We start from the raw sequence: 13,853 nt of genomic DNA on the forward strand, positions 1-13,853 counted from the left end.
TCAATAATATGCATATCCTTGCTTTCAGGTCCTGAGCTACAGGCAGTTGTATTTGGGTATGTCATTTCAGGCGAAAATGTTTTTTGTTTTTTTTAAGGGTCAGATCCTTAAATATCTGCTGTCTCCAGCTTCGGTATGCTACTGTATTACAATGTTTTTTGATTTCATAACCCAAATGACATCGACGACCACCAAGGTCTCCCTGCCCCACCCCCACCCCCACCCCCCTGTCCCCATCTCGTTCACGTACACAATCGGGTGCCTTTCTTTCTTATCACCGCTATTCGCTCGGGGCGCTTGGTTAGGGTTACAACGGAGTTCTAAACATCACTTGTATGTGGGCTTTCCAGGAAATGGAGGAATGAGTGTGTAGCAAGCGACACAGAGGGAGGGGAAACCGAAAAGGCGTTAACTGCAAGTTCCACACAGGACGTGAGCGAGGTAAGAACAATTTAGACTACATTGTTACTCACCAAACTCGCGTGGAAAGGTTGTTATTAATTAAATCATAACGGTTTACAGTAAGACCTTATTTTTCCTGATGCTTGTTTGTATTAGTTTATATAAACTATCGAAATTATCTGACTGATTATAGCAGATAGTGCGGCCAAGCCCTTGGTCGACATCGGTTATGTTTATCATTGAAATTAGTCAAATATCTGAAAGTTAGTGCAAGACTGCACATTGCGAGTTGTTAACGTTACCCATCCAAAAACTAATCAGTCCTGTCTCCTTTAGGTATTCCAGTTCCAGCAGCAACACTTGAAACAAAAAGATGAGTGACGAAAATCAACCTCAAGTTGAACTTTTTGTGAAGGTAAGCAACGTCATCAAATCCATTTTGTGACATGCATAATCATATCTTGGACAAGTTACTTTGTAAACAATGCGCCATTACTTTTCGCTGCCAAAATGTCATTATGTGGTACAATGTAATCTATTTTACTAAAACGTCATTATAACCCACGCATTTCTGCAGCAAGATAACTTATCAGTGAGAAAAGTAAACTGTTGCCACTGGTCCCTCGCATCATTTGTTTGAAGACTGAATGCCTAGAGAAAGCAGGCCTAAGGGTTTTCATGGTATTCATAAGATAGTAGATAGGGCGACCATATATTACGCTAAATTTGATTAACATATTAGCCATGCCTATTGCTGTACCCCATTTGGCACATCAGTTGAATGGCCAGAACATTTTATAATCTAATTAAATGCACATTAAGATAATACATATGATATATAGGCTCCTTAATCTATACTGAACAAAAATATAAACTTAACATGTAAAGTGTTGATCCCATGTTTCTTGAGCTAGCAACAAAAATCCCTGAAATTTTCCATACTCACAAAAAGCTTATTTCTCTCAAATATTGTGCACCTGTTAGTGAGAATTTCCTCCTTTGCCAAGATAATCCATCCACCTTACATTTGTGGCATATCAGGGAAGCTGATTAAACAGCATGATCATTACACACGTGCACCTTGTGCTGGGGACAATAAAAGGCCACTCTAAAATGTGCAGTTTTGTCACACAACACAATGCCAGGATGTTTTAAGTTTTGACGGAGCATGGAGTTGGCATGCAGGACTGTCCACCAGAGCTGTTGCCAGATAATTTATTGTTAATTTCAATACCATAAGCCTCCTCCAACGTTGTTTTAAATAATTTGGCAGTACGTCCAACCGTCCTCACAACCGCAGACCACGTGTAACCACGCCAGTCCAGGACCTCCACATCCGGCATCTTCACCTGCTGGATCATCTGAGACCAGCCACCCGGACAGTTGATGAAACTGTGGGTGTGCACAACTGAAGAATTTCAGAAACCTCTGAGAAGCTCATCTGCGTGCTCGTCGTCCTCACCAGGGTCTTGACCTGACTGCAGTTCGGCGTCGTAAACGACATCCGTGGGCAAATGTTCACCTTTAATGGCCACTGGCACGCTGGAGAAGTGTGCTCTTCACAGATGAATCCGGACTTCAACTGTACCGGGCATATGGCAGACATTGTGTATGTCGTCGTGTGGGCCAGTGGTTTGCTGTTGTCAATGTTGTGAACAGAGTTCCCCATGGTAGCAGTGGGGTTATGATATGGGCAGGCATAAGCTATGGACAATGAACACAATTCCATTTTATCAATGGCAAGATTCTGAGGCCCATTGTCGTGCTATTCGTCCACCGCCATCACGCCATACACGATGTCTGCCATTTAAGAGGAGTGGGACAACATTCCACAGGCCACAATCAACAGCCTGATCAGCTCTATGCAAAGGAGATGTATCGCACTGCATGAGTCAAGTGGTGGACACACCAGATACTGACTGGTTTTCTGATCCACATCCCTACCTTTTTTTAAGGTATCTGCGACTAACAGATGCTAATCTGTATTCCCAGTCATGTGAAATCCAAAGATTAGGGCCTAAAATAATTTATTTAAATTGACTGATTTCCTTATATGAACTGTAACTCAGTAAAATCTTTGAAATTCTTGCGTTTATATTTTTGTTCAGTGTATATTTCATAAGCTGGCCAGAGCAGCCCAGGGGTGTGGTCATTCAGAGGAAAACACGGTCCAATATAAAGATAGGGTACCCTTTTTTCACTCTCTTATAATGATTTCTCTGTGTGAATATCCAGACTTAGAACCCTTTTTTCTCATCAGGTATGAAAGATGTCCTTGTGGTAGCAGCTTAAAATACTTACTTCCTGTTCATTTTCCCACCATTCAAATTTCAAGAGACCCACAGCCCTGCTCTGTCACACATTACCCTCTTTGAGGGTAATCACTCTTTGACTTCCCCGATCTCTCTTGGGTAGTATATGATCTTCTTTTTCGGATGAATGACCATAATATGTGGCCTTCTATCCCATTCTAGGCAGGCAGTGATGGCCAGAGCATTGGCAACTGTCCGTTCTCCCAGCGCCTCTTCATGGTGCTGTGGCTTAAAGGAGTAACGTTCAACGTCACCACCGTGGACATGAAGAGGTCTGTCTAATGCCTATCAATCTGTATTTATATTACATATACATTTATATTACATATACATTTATATTACATTTGCACATGTCTGAGCTACTTACTCACTCACTCTAATGCTGTCATTGTTTCCCCTCTCTCCCTCTATCATTTCTCTCTCTCTTTTGATAGGAAACCAGACATCCTTAAGGACCTAGCACCTGGTGCTCAGCCCCCCTTCCTGCTCTATGGGACGGAGGTGAAAACCGACACCAACAAGATAGAAGAGTTCCTGGAGGAGAACCTGTCCCCTCCAAAGTAATCACTCCTTCCATCATTCTATTCTTATTCCATCCTCTGATCAAACCATCAAACAGTTATGCTGCTACTTGCATCAAGCTAAGTTCCATATCCTTCCAGATCTATGTTTATAGGTGGCACGTGAATTTCAAGTTTGGGGAAGCACATTTTTTTTATAATAAAGCATTCCATGCATCTATCATCGCATTTGTAGACTTATGTAAGATAGCCTACTATTCTGACTAGATTGGATAGTTATCATTTAGGCTAATAGTATAACTCAATCACTGTTTGCAAAAAATACCCTTCAATGCATCGCTGAGCGTGTTGTGGCGCAGAGTAGGCCTAGGCTATAGGCTATATCAGATACGTTTCTTCCCCTTTCTTTTCACAGGAAAAAATGTGGCCTTTTATAAACACATTTCATTTCAATTCTACTAAACTTTGTATGACTGGAGACATGAGCAGAATATTTTTGAATACAACAAAAAGTACAGGGTTACAAAAAGTATAGGCTACTGCTGACAAACAGATCAATAATTACGACCTTGTCTGCAGGCGTCTAATCTAGGCCTACGAAAAGGGGAGACAGAAATTATACAGATGGCCATCTAACCTGGAGGAGGAAATGATTGTCCAAAAACAAAGTTTCAAGTTGCACCGATCTAATGAGTGAATATGTGCACTCACCTGGGATATGGACGATACTCTCTGCTGGTGCCAATAAGAAAGGCTCTGGTTTGCTCAAATTGAGAATTTCGATAACAAAAAAATAGATTAGAGACTTTTTATTGTCTTCTCTTTCCAGCAATAGCAATTGTATTTTGAAATATAGTGATATGCCTGGCACTATTTTAGCTGCTTTTCGCTGACAGTCATAACACAACAATAATCTATTTGGTATTTAAATTCGCGCAGTGCCCAAATTGCGGGCCTTCCAACTGTAGGCTATTCACTTGTGATTTAGAACAATCCACAGCTTGTTTTTTTTAATGAAGTTAATGATCATCTGGGGCCAAACCATGCTTTCTGGTGTACTTGCTTATTTGGAATGATTTGAATTCTTTCTGTATAGACAAAAGTAATTATATAAGGTTGGCAATTTCCTTCAATTTACTTTAGGAGAAGCTTAGCTTCCTTTGTATAATCATTTGTGTGTGTTGTTTGCCTCTGTAAAGTATGTTGATAGGTTATGTACTGTCCTTGCATGTACTTTATGTGTTTAATTATCGTTACTTCCTGTGTTCCTCTCTGAAGACAACATGCTTTCTCCCATGGTAACTTGCTGACGGAGGTCTGCTAGATGGCAAATTTGTAATACGTCCTCCAACCCCTCCCCAGATACCCCCGCATGGCTTCCAGGAACCCCGAGTCTAACACAGCCGGCCTGGACGTGTTCTCCAAGTTCTCGGCCTACATCAAGAATTCAAACCCCCAGCTCAATGACAGTGAGTGACAATGACAACTCAGGATGAACTGAGCCCGACCCTTTCATGTACAGAAACACTATTGTGTGTTAACAAGCACCTGCAAGAACTCCCACAATCTGTCTCTGTATTCCAGAGCAGCAGGGAGTGTCTTTGTTAATGGCATTATGCTCTGAGCCTTGCGTCTCTTCACAAACCGGTTGCCTGTGGTCTTGTATTTTTAGCAGCGCTTTCAGAAGTACAGTGAAAAGTACACACTAAGATAAGCATTTGTCATGTGCAATGAGTCATTTTAAATTACTCTTTAACTCAGCAATTTACATCTGTACCTCAAGTCCTCAAGTCCAATTATGTTTTTGTTCAAATAATTAAAGTAATTATATTTCTATGGGTGTTAGTCATATTTCCTTTGTATTGTGTATTGTTTCATGGTGCAGCACATTCAATTCCTGTTTCAATATAATTGCAGGGAGCTCTCTAAAGGCTTTACTTGATGATACTAGTGAGGAGCTTTAGCTTTGCGCGTACTACAGTTTGTTTATGTACGTGTCCGTCTTAATAAATGTGTTGTACTTTGTGTGTTCTCTGTGTGGTCAGACCTAGAGAAAGGCCTGCTCAAGGCCCTGAAGAAGCTAGATGACTACCTTGGCTCACCACTTCCTGAGGAGATTGACGAGACTAGTGCTGATGAGGTCACTTCTTCCGCCCGCCCCTTCCTGGATGGGCAGGACCTCACTCTGGCCGACTGCAACTTGCTGCCCAAGCTGAACATCGTCAAGGTAATTCTTTGTTTTAAGCCCTGCTTGTGGCCTAGTGTGAAGTCCATAATCAAATCAGTATTAATTGGGGTTTGTGGACCACTTGTGAGCTAAATGCTGCCACGTGTACAACATTAACTTCAGTGCGAACTGCAAAGATCCAATGGGCTCATTCCTTTTTGGACTATAAACATTTATTGGCTATAACTGTTACTTTTCTTGTCTTTACTTTTTTGGATCTTACTTTTATTTTGGTTATTCAGTAGCCACGTGTATTCAGAATCAGAAAAAACTTTATTCACCGAAGACATTTGCATGTTCAGGAATTTGACTCTGAAATGATCCTGCCACAATAAACAGAATATACAGACAGGCACATTAATCAGATTATACGGATAAAATACACTATATAAACAAAAGTATGTGGACACCCCTTCAAATTAGTGGATTCGGCTATTTCAGTCACACCCATTGCTGACAGGTATATAAAATCGAGCACACAGCCATGCAAACATTGGTAGTAGAATGGCCTTACTGAAGAGCTCAGTGACTTTCAACGTGGCACCATCATATGATGTGACCTTTCCAACAAGTCAGTTCGTAAATTTTCTGCCCTGCAAGAGCAGGGCTGGAGTGGTGTAAAGCTCGCCACCATTGGACTCTGGAGCAGTGGAAACGCATTCTCTGGAGTGATGAATCATGCTTCGCAAACGCTACCTGCCCCAATGCATAGGGCCAATTGTAAAGTTTGGTGGAGGAGGAATAATGGTCTGGGACTGTTTTTCATGGTTCGGGCTAGGCCCCTTAGTTTCAGTGAAGGGAAGTCTTAACACTACAGAATACAATGACATTCTAGATTATTCTGTGCTAGCAACTTTGTGGTAACAATTTGGGGAAGGCCCTTTCCTGTTTCAGTATGACAATGCCCCCGTGCACAAAGCAAGGTCCATACGGAAATGGTTTGTCGAGATTGGTGGAAGAACTTGAATGGCCTGCACAAAGCCCTGACCGCCACCCTATCGAACACCTTTGGGATGAATTGGAACACCGACTGCGAGTCAGGCCTAATCGCCCAAAATTAGTGCCCGACCTCACTAATGCTCTTGTGGCTGAATGGAAGCAAGTCTCCGCAGTAATGTTTCAACATCTAGTGGAAAGCCTTCCCAGAAGAGTGGAGGCTGTTATAGAAGCAAAGGGGGGACCAACTCTATATTAATGGTCATGATGTTGGAATGAGATGTTTGACGAGCAGGTGTCCACATACTTTTTACAGACCGCACTATGAACACTATAATCTACATTATAAACTGGGTGGTTTGAGCCCTGAATGCTGATTGGGTGAAAGCCGTGGTATATCAGACCGTACACCATGGGTACCGTATGACAAAACATTTATGTTTACTGCTCTAATTACGTTGGTAACCAGTTTATAATAGCAATAAGGCACCTCTGGGGTTTGTGATATAAGGCCAATATACCACCGCTAAGGACTGTGTCCTAGCACTCCGCGTTGCGTCTTGTCTAAGAACAGCCCTTAGCCGTGGTATATTGGCCATATACCACATCCCCTCGGGCCTTATTGCTTAGTTAGAACTTTGCATGTAGAGACAGTATGAATAAAAGCAATGTTACAGGATGATTTGCAGTGGGGGGAAATTACATGTATCTCTCCGTTCTTTCTCTTTTTTTCTCTCTGCCTGTCCAATCCTCAGGTTGTGTGTCTGAAGTATCGCACTTTCTCCATCCCCAAGTCTCTCTCCAACCTGTGGCGGTACCTGGACGCTGCGTACGCCCGCGAGGAGTTCTCCTCTACCTGCCCCAACGACACAGAGATACACATCGCCTACTCAGCCGTGGCTAAAGCACTTAAGTAGGAGGAGAAGGGGATTCCATCAGTTTTCACACACCAGTGAATACATCTTATACACTCACCTACGCACACACTGTACATGTGGCAGCATACACACACACTAATGCGCTCACACACACATGCACTCTCTCAGACACACATATTATTCAACAGCGTAGCAAGTTGGAAACATTTAATTGGCCATTTAAGAGTTTGTGAAACTGAGACTTATAGTTTATGGTTCCCTTTTTGTCACATGCCGCATCCACTCTTAATACCGTATATTCAGTGGCAGTTACACACAGTTAAAGTTCTATACACGGGCAGTAGGTTACATATGGTAGCATCCAACTAAAGGTGTTCAGTCACTATGATTAATTCTGCACTCCATACATTGCCAGCTATTAGCTTCTATCTCTTGGCCAAGCCGGTAACTGCTCTTCTGTTGTGATTACACACACACACACACACACATACCAGTTTAACTGCTACCTGCAGCTGAAAGAGAGAGGTCTATTATAGGTGTGTCCATAATTATACATTATTACATATATATTATTACACTGTTGATATATTGTTCAGGGCGAACCGCCTTTAACATGGTCAGTTTGAAGCAGTCGTTTTATACATGCTAAATGGTCCGAGATTAGGTTCAGGGAATAGGAAAGCAGGTCTTGGGCATGTAATAGTACATTGGGGCATACTATACAGAGGGGTTTCTCAGCACTGTACAGTTACCAACACAGGAAATGATTTCAGCAGACCTCGGCTTCCCCTTTCTCCCCCTTGTAGCGCTGTGAAGGGTTAATCAAGTTTATATCCCCCCCCCCCATTGTAAGGCTCTTTTGCTATTAGTAATCGACCCCCATTCAAAGTGAAGGATATTTTGTATACTTTAAAAAAAACTGTGAGAGGCTCATATTGCAGGACAGTTGAGTTATTCCAGACGAAGTAATGTGGCTATAGTTGCTGCTTTGTGTGAACTTTAGGTTATTAAAGTACTTGACTCTGTATGGCCTTGAAACACCAAGCCGGTTCAGTCACATGTTTCACTGTAATCTGAGGGGAAACTACAGGATGTAATGCAGACGGGCACACGGCTCCTCGCATGACTAAACCATAAACGTCACATTCATTAAAAATAGAGATGCACATTGCATAGATAACTGAAACTGAAATCTTCAAAGAGAGAATGCTACAGGATTGTGTATTTGTACTTTTTGATATGGTTACTTGAACTTGAAAAAAGAGAAGTTTGAACCTTTAGTGAGACAAATGAAAGGTTTTTACTTCAGGTCTATCGAGCTGGGTGTTGTTTAAGTTGTTTAAACACCTTTGAACCCCTGTGCTTTGTAGTACTGAGCAATTAGTGCTTTTTCAGGTCATTCGTTTTCGGTTCTATTAATGCATAATAATCACGGTTTTTAATTTTGGTTTTGATTATTTTTGTTAAATATGAAATGCATTATGAAATAATGACATTACAATGATTTTAGAGCTTTTTAATGAAAATTCCAAAGCCAAAAATAGTAAACATTGAATTTCCAAAACATTTAAAATATTCCATTGTCTCTGATCAGGTCCACATTGGGTAAACGTCAATAGAAAAATTGAAAATTACAATGAAATAATAAAATGTGTATATTACTTCGTTTTTAATGGATTACATTATTAATTTTAATTCCTTAAAGTAATAATCTCATCTCTGCTCAGGCAGTAGGAATCACCCAGCCAGGCCATGTAACATTACGTCCTCCCCATACTATACTGTCTTTAGTCATCCTATTTAGCTAGCCTGCCTAAGTATGCTGCAGAGCTTTCTCACGAAATCATTTGACTAGATCTTCAAAGTAGATAAGGCATACTTTCATTAACTGTCTCTGTCCCTCTCGTCGTTGTGTTGTGTATATTCCTCTCTCGTGTGGTCTATTCAGTCTGTGTGTCTAACCTAACATAGCATGCGTAAAAGTGTATCCGTCCTGAGATCAGTATACAATGACGAGATGCTAATTTCTCCGCCCTAATAATGAGAGTCGTCGCAAATGCGGGAAGGCAAACGACAAGCGTAAATCATTCCAAGCGCATTGCATTCGGTTTATTGTGGACAGATTTAGGCGAAAGTGAAACCTCTCGTTTGGCCTCTTCCTCTGATCTGTTTGAGCTGGGGGAAAACTGGCGCAATGGATTGTGGTCATTGTAATTATTTATGACGTTTCTGCGCTGAACTATGTTGAATATTTGTTAAATGAAAACAACTTCCTTCAGCCCGGGGTCCCACATAGTTCTTGACATCATTTATTTCCGAATGATTTGACTAACTAAATGGAATTCAAGTAATTTAACCGACTTTGGTTCATTAGTTGTTTAATAAACTGGAAAAAAACGAAATGTCAGTTAATCGTTCAGCACTAAGGCTTTGTAGTGTGTAGTGACTTTGAATAAGTAATCCATTTCACATTGACTTGAAATTCAGTCCCCTGGGAAAGAACTGGACATATTTGTTTGGGCTCTATTTAATCCATAGGTCAGTGGTCAGCGTTACAGCGTGATTGAAATTCAAAGGCAATGTTACATTTGAATTTCTATTGCACAATCTGTAACGATTCAGCGATACAGATTGAATAGAGCTCTCAGCCTGACTGATAATGGTGCATTCATGATAATGACATACATTTACAACAGCTTAGTGAAGACAGAACCTATATATTTTGTATGTCTTCCAGGGTGAGGTTTTGTAAGACAGTCACTAAGTGCAATTCACATTATTGAATAGTACAAACATGAAGATGTCATTTGCAATATATTTAGCATCTGAGTTGGCATTGTTATGTCAGCTATTTTATACAGTTGAGTCATCAAACCATGGGATGAATCTGTAGTTTAAAACCCATACATGTCCTCCACAGCTGATAGATAAGAAAAATCTTCATAAAACCCATTACTATTTTACATGACTGAATCCTTTATATTATGGATTTTATTTGGTTTCTATGGACCTACTTTTACCGGTCAATTGTCTATAGTCCTGTTGTCATAACTATTTGTCAAAAAGAGACCAAGTCTTCATTTCAATGTTGCCTGTTGTATTCTAGTATTTTCCTTTACTGAAGCTTGTAACAGTTATTTTTTTGAACTTCCTTTTACTGTAAGATTAGTGATGACTTCAGGGACTTTTTACATTCGTCTTTAATTATTATTTAATGTATTATCCACCTTTACGTCTCCATTTCATACATATCTATTTTCCATCTTTATCCCCTCCTCAAACCCATCCTCTTTTTTTAAAGACCCATCTTCATTTTTGTTGTTTATTTTCTTCCTAACTTTTGATGCATTCTTTCCTCCACGTATTTCAGCCCTTTACTTTACCTTCAATTTTATTCGAAGGCAATAGCACTTCGCCTAGATTATGTTGTGTACATTGAGTCAATGACAATCAGACTTAGTATTTCTTTTGTAGGTTTTAATCATCCTGAAAAGACGGTCAAAATAAAACCACAATTGGTTACTGTTTCTTTACTTGTTTGTTTATTAATGGCTGCCAATCCCTTTTCAACCGTTATGCTAAATATAGCACCATAGAAAAGTAGAATTGTTAGAAAGTCATATTAACCCTTATTTAAACAAATGTTCTTATAAATTAATGCAGATTTGATCAACATATGGATTATGTTTCGCCACTAGTTTCATTGTCATTTTAACACTGTGATATGTCTCAATAGACATATGACTAATTTCTACCCTCATGTGACTGTGACTGTGCACTACTGTTTAGGATGCATCTGTGAGTGTTTCTGTGTGTGTGTGTGTGTGTGTGTGTGTATTGTATGTGAGTTCTAAGCCTACATGTAAACAAGGCACTGTCAGTGTGTCAAATTGTCTATGTCTATAATGAGATTGTTTTGGTTAGTGGGATTCACCCCATTACAGTATATGTTGTGCATGTTACTGTATGATGAGGAATGTACATATAAAATGCAATACATTTGGATATCAGCTTAGTATGAGAGAGAAAATAACTAGGATGCACAGTGCACCTCCCCTCCAGATGGGGGCAGCATGGGCCATAGCCTCGTTGCACAGGTCCGTGTCACAGCGGTAATTTTGGTAGGTGAAGTTCAGGCATGCAGCGTGCTTCTCCCCAGATAAACCACATTGAGAGGGACTGGCACAGCTCTTCTCATACAGGACCAGATGCAGGGAGCCTACAGATGAGGAAAAGGGTCATTTCAATGGTATTCAGTATATTTCACTTCAGTAAGTCGAGGCCTACTTGTCAGTGCACTGACTGAAATAGAGACAAGAGGAGATGATAGTGTAATTTCTAGACTGACAGACATTGGGATGTATTACTGTCACACTAAGAGGCATACAATTGGCCCACCAAAAGTCAGTGGATAGACCACACCAGCTCTGCATTTAGAAAGGTGTTAACACAATACATTCAATCACTGCAAATTACTGACCTCAATCAAATTATGTGGCAAAAAAATACTTTTCAGAGCGGTCCCTTTCCTCTTATCCTCAGAGTAACACAGAATCCTGTGTCCCACCCACTTAGCGTTTGGCTATTTTTAGAGATAATTTGATGGCATCACAGGCATTAGGGAGCTAACAACCGGCTTGCTGAGAGAATAGTGGTGACGTTTGGCCTTTTCAGCTAGCCTTTTGTCTCATATTATGTAGTGAATACCCAGCAGGAAGGCAAGGCTAGGCAGGCATAGTGGGCCATAAAACATCTCCCACACTTAACTCTTCAACTTTAGTTAACATTACACAATTGCAGTGCCACTCAAGTTTGTTATCCAATCCAATACACAATCATGAACCATTATTGTATAGTTTCTGTCATGCCACCTCCACCGGAAACCCAATACTGTCTCCAATGCCCACACAAATGCACAAACACACGCATGCAAACACACACGCAAGCATGCACACACACACAAACGTACAGCCTGATCTCACCTTGCATCTCCACTGCTGTGCCAGCTCGTCAGTGTTGTCCGGCAGGACACTCCTGAGGGAACTTGAGGCAGTCCATAGGAGAGATGGCAGGAAACGTGTAACAGCACAGAGTTGCTAATAAAGAAAGGGATTATGTATCAAATATAAGATGTACATCATACTAATGGGGGTATGAAGGTGGGGGAAAAAGACAACTCAGGACTAAAGATATTTATTTTCCCCTAAACTTTTTAATGGTTGCAACCTGGTCTCAGAGCATTTTGTATTATTCTGTATGTAAATCCAAGACACTTAATTTTAGTATAATATGTTACTTTTCGTATGTTATGTATTCATTTATGGGTGTCCATTAACCATTTCACATGATATGTTACGAATAACAATTCGTATTATATGTTGTGCATTTGCCAAACTTACAATATGTTATGAATGTTCTAAATGTACAATATGTTACGAATTCTAGCTAGGTGGCTAACATTAGCTAGCTTGCTAACGTTAGCTAGGCTAGGGGTTAGGGTTAAAGTTAGGGTTAAGTTTAGGAGTTAGGTTAAAGGGTTAAGGTTAGGGGAAGGGTTAGCTAACATTTGCATATTTGCAAAGTAGCTAAAAAGTAGTAAGTAGTTGAAAAGTTTCTAAAATGCTGATGTCTTCTGGAATGAGATTCAAACTTGCAACCTTTGGGTTGCTAGACATTTGCGTTATAAGCCCACCCATCCACTTTGACCTTGCCTTAATTTAAGTAACCATCTGGTTTACATAACCATACCAAAGGTAACATATCATAGTAAATGGAGCTTCCGGATTTACATACAGAATAATACAAAATGCTCTGAGACCGGGTTGACTAGATCATGTAGAATTATTATCTCAATGCATTTCTCCTGTTATTGAGCTATGGGTCAAATCTAAAAAGTTAGTTGTCCTTGTTGAATTGAGTATTCTTAGGCATTATCAAGCTTATCTCTTTTCCTCAAACTTTCTCATCTCCATCCTTTTCTTACATACCTGCCAAAGGAAGACAGCACAGGAAAAGAAGGAACAGTTGTGGAGAAGACATCATAGAAGTTGTAGAAGTTGATTCTTGGGCACTTTAGAAATATTACAAACTCTTCTCTCGTTTTGGTAAATGTTCCTGCCTGATACCTCCAGCCTCTCTTCTACCAACTCCACTAGCAGTTAATAGGTAGCATGTTCCATTCAAACCCAAATTAAATATATTTGTATCTCTTTCCTTCCTTCCAAGTCAGCATCCAATCCAATCCATCCAATTCTCAATCTTTCTCTCCCAGTCAACCACACTGTTTTGTCTCACTGTATTATTTCTCTCTCTTAAAGTGCAATGTGTCCAGATGTCATTTGTATTGTCCTCAGATGGTCAGTTGTAAATTCCCTCAATCTACCTCCCCATCTATCTCTGGTCCTCTTTCTTCCTAACCAACCAGACTCTGGGAGCAACGTTTTCCACCCCAAACTCTCCAAATGTAATTTGGATGGTAACCATGTAGTGCTTAAACTGACATGGATTTACACAGAGGGCCTTACTTTTAAGATAACAACTAAATGTGACATGTAGGGTGGCGGTGATTTATATTGTA

General features: G+C 40.3%; 1 protein-coding gene and 1 pseudogene across 4 annotated transcripts; one reads left to right on the forward strand and one right to left on the reverse strand.

The window, feature by feature from the left end:
* Positions 1–235: 235 nt before the first annotated feature.
* LOC110488468 (chloride intracellular channel protein 1) lies at positions 236–10,809 on the forward strand. Of its 3 annotated transcripts, none has more exons than XM_036970909.2 (7): positions 236–441; positions 739–817; positions 2,877–2,986; positions 3,149–3,274; positions 4,598–4,704; positions 5,281–5,462; positions 7,154–10,809. In XM_036970909.2, exons 2-7 carry the CDS (start codon positions 776–778, stop codon positions 7,313–7,315), a joined length of 729 nt encoding a protein of 242 aa, XP_036826804.1. In that variant the 5' UTR covers positions 236–441; positions 739–775; the 3' UTR covers positions 7,316–10,809. The 3 variants fall into 3 exon arrangements, with proteins under 3 accessions (XP_036826804.1, XP_036826805.1, XP_036826806.1); XM_036970910.2 differs by having other exon boundaries at positions 424–490; XM_036970911.2 differs by having other exon boundaries at positions 435–521.
* A 345-nt stretch (positions 10,810–11,154) lies between these two features.
* Positions 11,155–13,448, reverse strand: LOC110512153 (uncharacterized; annotated as a pseudogene). Its single transcript, XR_005041293.2, has 3 exons — positions 13,264–13,448; positions 12,259–12,372; positions 11,155–11,495 (listed from the first exon to the last, which is right to left on the reverse strand). The product of XR_005041293.2 is annotated as an uncharacterized LOC110512153 (transcript).
* Positions 13,449–13,853: the final 405 nt, after the last annotated feature.

Source organism: Oncorhynchus mykiss, chromosome 30 (assembly GCF_057628025.1).
Source record: "Oncorhynchus mykiss isolate SJ-2025 chromosome 30, ASM5762802v1, whole genome shotgun sequence".
Classification (NCBI taxonomy): Eukaryota; Metazoa; Chordata; class Actinopteri; order Salmoniformes; family Salmonidae; genus Oncorhynchus; species Oncorhynchus mykiss.

What these genes read in the sequence shown, in the direction of transcription:
- LOC110488468 (XM_036970909.2), top strand. Translation starts at nt 776, where the DNA reads ATGAGTGACGAAAATCAACCTCAAGTTGAACTTTTTGTGAAG. An exon ending in AAGTTGAACTTTTTGTGAAG is followed by an intron (nt 818 to 2,876) that starts GTAAGCAACGTC and finishes ATCCCATTCTAG; the next exon opens with GCAGGCAGTGATGGCCAGAG. An exon ending in CCAAGCTGAACATCGTCAAG is followed by an intron (nt 5,463 to 7,153) that starts GTAATTCTTTGT and finishes TCCAATCCTCAG; the next exon opens with GTTGTGTGTCTGAAGTATCG.